We start from the raw sequence: 3,569 nt of genomic DNA, 5'->3' as shown, positions 1-3,569 counted from the left end.
AAAAAAAAAAAAAAAAAAAAAAAAAACAATATAATATAATATTATACAACACATATGTTTTTCGTTCAAAAGATTAATTAATAATATATTTATTTATATACACATATCCTTTTTCATAGATACGTGAAGTGAGTTTTCATTTTAATTGTATTTTTATTTTATAATTAGTTTTTCCTGATAATTATTATAAATATACATTTATATTTTCTCTAAAAAAAAATTAATATATGCTTAATATTGTTGTCTTTACACATGCAACGAAAGAAGAAAAAAAAAAAAAAAAGAAAAAAATAATAAAATTTACAAATTCAAATGATCTTATTATTTTTTTATTATTATAATTATATAAATAAATAAATAAATATATATATATATATATTATATATTTATGTAAATATTCATAAACATGTTTACATTGTTGCATTTTCTTTGTTACATGTAAAAATAATTGAATGCATCTTTTGATGTGGTTCATATTAATGATGTTAAAAAAATTGGTCTTTTTTTTTTTTTTTTTTTTAACGTCTTAGTGAGACAAGTGAGCACTTTCTCCAAAAAGGTGTAAAAGACATATTTATATATTAAAATGAACATAAAAAAAAAATATATATATATATTTTTATATATATATATATTTCTTCATTTATTATACATATTTTATATAATATTGCTGAACTTAAAAGAATAATTAATAATTCCATTTTTCACAACCAATCAGTTAAGTCATTAAAATGTTTTAATTTTTTGTTATGTTGAATAATGTATAGTTTTCTCTATAATTATTGTTTTTCTCTTACAAAATGAAAATTACCCACATGATAGAAATCATATTAATATATATATGTATATAAATATGGTTATATAGATAAGGTGTAAATATATATATTTGTGAAAATTTTACTAGTAATATTGTTATATAATAATTAATTTTTTTTTTTTTTTTTTTTTTTTTTGTTCGTTAAATTACAACATAAAAAATGGTCTTTTTATTTAAATATATTCCATATACCTTTTAATATATAATACATAATAGAATTTTCTTAAATATAAATATTATTATTTGAATATTATACCCAAATATGCCATGGGAAGAAAACGAAATGGTGGTTTTACATTTCACCATACATGATGTTTACGATAATGTAGAGAATAAGATATCTCTTGAAGAAAAACCATATATAAAATTTTATTGGAAAAATAAAAAATATAAGAATTATTTGAAATATTTTACAGATGAAATCAATTGGTTTTCTGAATTTTTCTTACCTTATAAAATAGGTGACTATATAGAAAACCTCATTGTCCAAATATGGGCTAACAGCTATATTCTTAAAACCAAGAAAAAAGTAGCTTATAATTATATTAACATAAATGATGTTGAAAGAAAAAGGAAAATTAAAGGGAAAGCGGAATTAATTGGCAAAAGGAAAGGATTAAAAATTATTTATAGTCTTCAACTTATTCGCTATTCATTATATGAATTTATGAAAAATACACAAATGTTAATATTAGATAAAATTTCTATCTATAAAATGATACAAATACATAGGAAAATTCAAAATATATCAGTACATCGATATCATAATAATCATCATCTTTTTGATAAATATATTATATCTCTTTTCGAAAAAGAAAATTATATAAAAAAAAATACAGCTTTAAAATTAAAAACAATAAAAGAACATAAAAAAAAAAAAAAAAATTCAAACATTAAATCAAATGTAAAAAATGAACATATTCCAATAGAAACGAATAATAAAATTAAGGACAAAAAAAAAATAATAATAACAGACCAAATAAATTATAGGAAAAACAAAATAGAAGGCAATATAAAAAATAACCCACAAAAAAATTATTCGAAAAATACATCAGTACTTGATTCAAAAAAGAATCTAAAATCACAAAAATTAAATAAAAAATTAAACAAATCAAATCAAACAAAACAAAATATAACTGATAATAAAAAATCAAAAAATAATAGTACTCACAGTAAAAAAAAAAAAAAAATTATGACGAACAATTTACCACTAAAAAACACATCACACACAAAAGTATTAAGTAATCATAAAGAATCGATAGAAAAAAAAGAACCTAATAATATATTTAATATCCAAAAACAAAATTCCTTTTTAGACCTAGGTTATAAAATACATAGAAATTCAAATAAAAGAAATTTTAAAATCTTAAATTTTAAAATGGCACAATCAAATTATCATGATAATGAGAAATTTAATAATAACATATCACATGAAAAAGGTCTAAACAAATTTAAGAATACAGATACCAAAATTTATGTTTACTAAAAGAAGTCTGGAGAGAGAATATATTTATATATATATAAATATTTATATAACAATTTTATTACAGTTTTGTTAAACCATTTATATATATTCATGATAAATGAATAGCAAAATGGATAAATAAAATAATATTTATAAATATATATGTATATTTATTTTTAACAAAAAGGATATTAATATATATACATTCTAAAAATATATTACCACCGTTAATATCTTATCAGTAAATATTTTATACAATCTCATAAATTTTTATTCTTAGGTATTATAATATATATACATATATATAATAATATAATATAATATAATATAATATAATATAATTCGAATGAATAAATTAAAAAAAATAAGGTTCTTTTTTAATAATTACTATAATAATATTAAAACTTCATGTTGAATTCATTCATTTTGAAATGAACCAAATATACTCTATAATTTAGCTATATTTTATATTATTGTATGAACTTTTTTTTGTTACTTCAATTAACTTTTTTTTTTTTTTTCCTATATAATTTTTTTTAAATATCCTAATATTTTTCTCACAGAGAAAAAGAAAACATAAATTATATATAAACATATAATATATATAATATTTTTAAAACATAATAACGAAAAATAAAAAAAAATTTACAAATAAATAAATAAAAGAATACTTATAAAATAATAATAAAATTAAAAAAAATGAAATATTGAGATTTTTTTTTTTTTTTTTTTTGCTTTTTGTTTTTATATTATTATCCATTCTTGGAAATGGATGTTATTTTTTATATAATTATATGTATAAAAAATATAATACTTTATTTTGAAGATGTTTTAAAATTAAATAGTTTAAAGTGACTTGTATAAATATATGTTATATATTAATATTTGTTTATTCATTAAATAAATAATATTACATATATTTGTATAATATTATAATATATTATTATATATATATATTAATATTTTTATAAGATAATACCCTAAAACAAATATATTTATAATAAATATAAATAAAAATTAATTCTTTTTTCATATTTTATGTTCACTAATATAAATTATATATTATTCGTTTATTTTTTTTTTATTTCCTTTTTACCATTCTATTTTTAGAATTTATTCATTAATTGAATTAAATTATTATATGTATATATATTTATACTTATAGAACAATTTTTTTTTTTTTTTTCTTTCTATATTTACTTAATATGTATTTTTAATTTTTTATTAAGTTTATTTTATATCATTTATTTATTTTTATTTTAAAGCGTTTATGTTATGTTATTTTAA

At 15.9% G+C, this 3,569-nt stretch overlaps 1 protein-coding gene across 1 annotated transcript; it reads left to right on the top strand.

Annotated features, from left to right (window-relative positions):
* Positions 1–1,079: 1,079 nt before the first annotated feature.
* PRSY57_1353700 (hypothetical protein) lies at positions 1,080–2,303 on the top strand (the record flags this gene model as incomplete). The annotated part of the gene is made up of 1 exon (XM_012909460.2): positions 1,080–2,303. The coding sequence occupies one exon, from the start codon at positions 1,080–1,082 to the stop codon at positions 2,301–2,303; it is 1,224 nt and encodes a 407-aa protein (XP_012764914.2).
* Between the last annotated feature and the right edge of the window lie 1,266 nt (positions 2,304–3,569).

This window comes from Plasmodium reichenowi, chromosome 13 (assembly GCF_001601855.1).
Source record: "Plasmodium reichenowi strain SY57 chromosome 13, whole genome shotgun sequence".
In the NCBI taxonomy this organism is placed as follows: Eukaryota; Apicomplexa; class Aconoidasida; order Haemosporida; family Plasmodiidae; genus Plasmodium; species Plasmodium reichenowi.
This window is presented reverse-complemented; position numbering and strand designations above follow the sequence as displayed.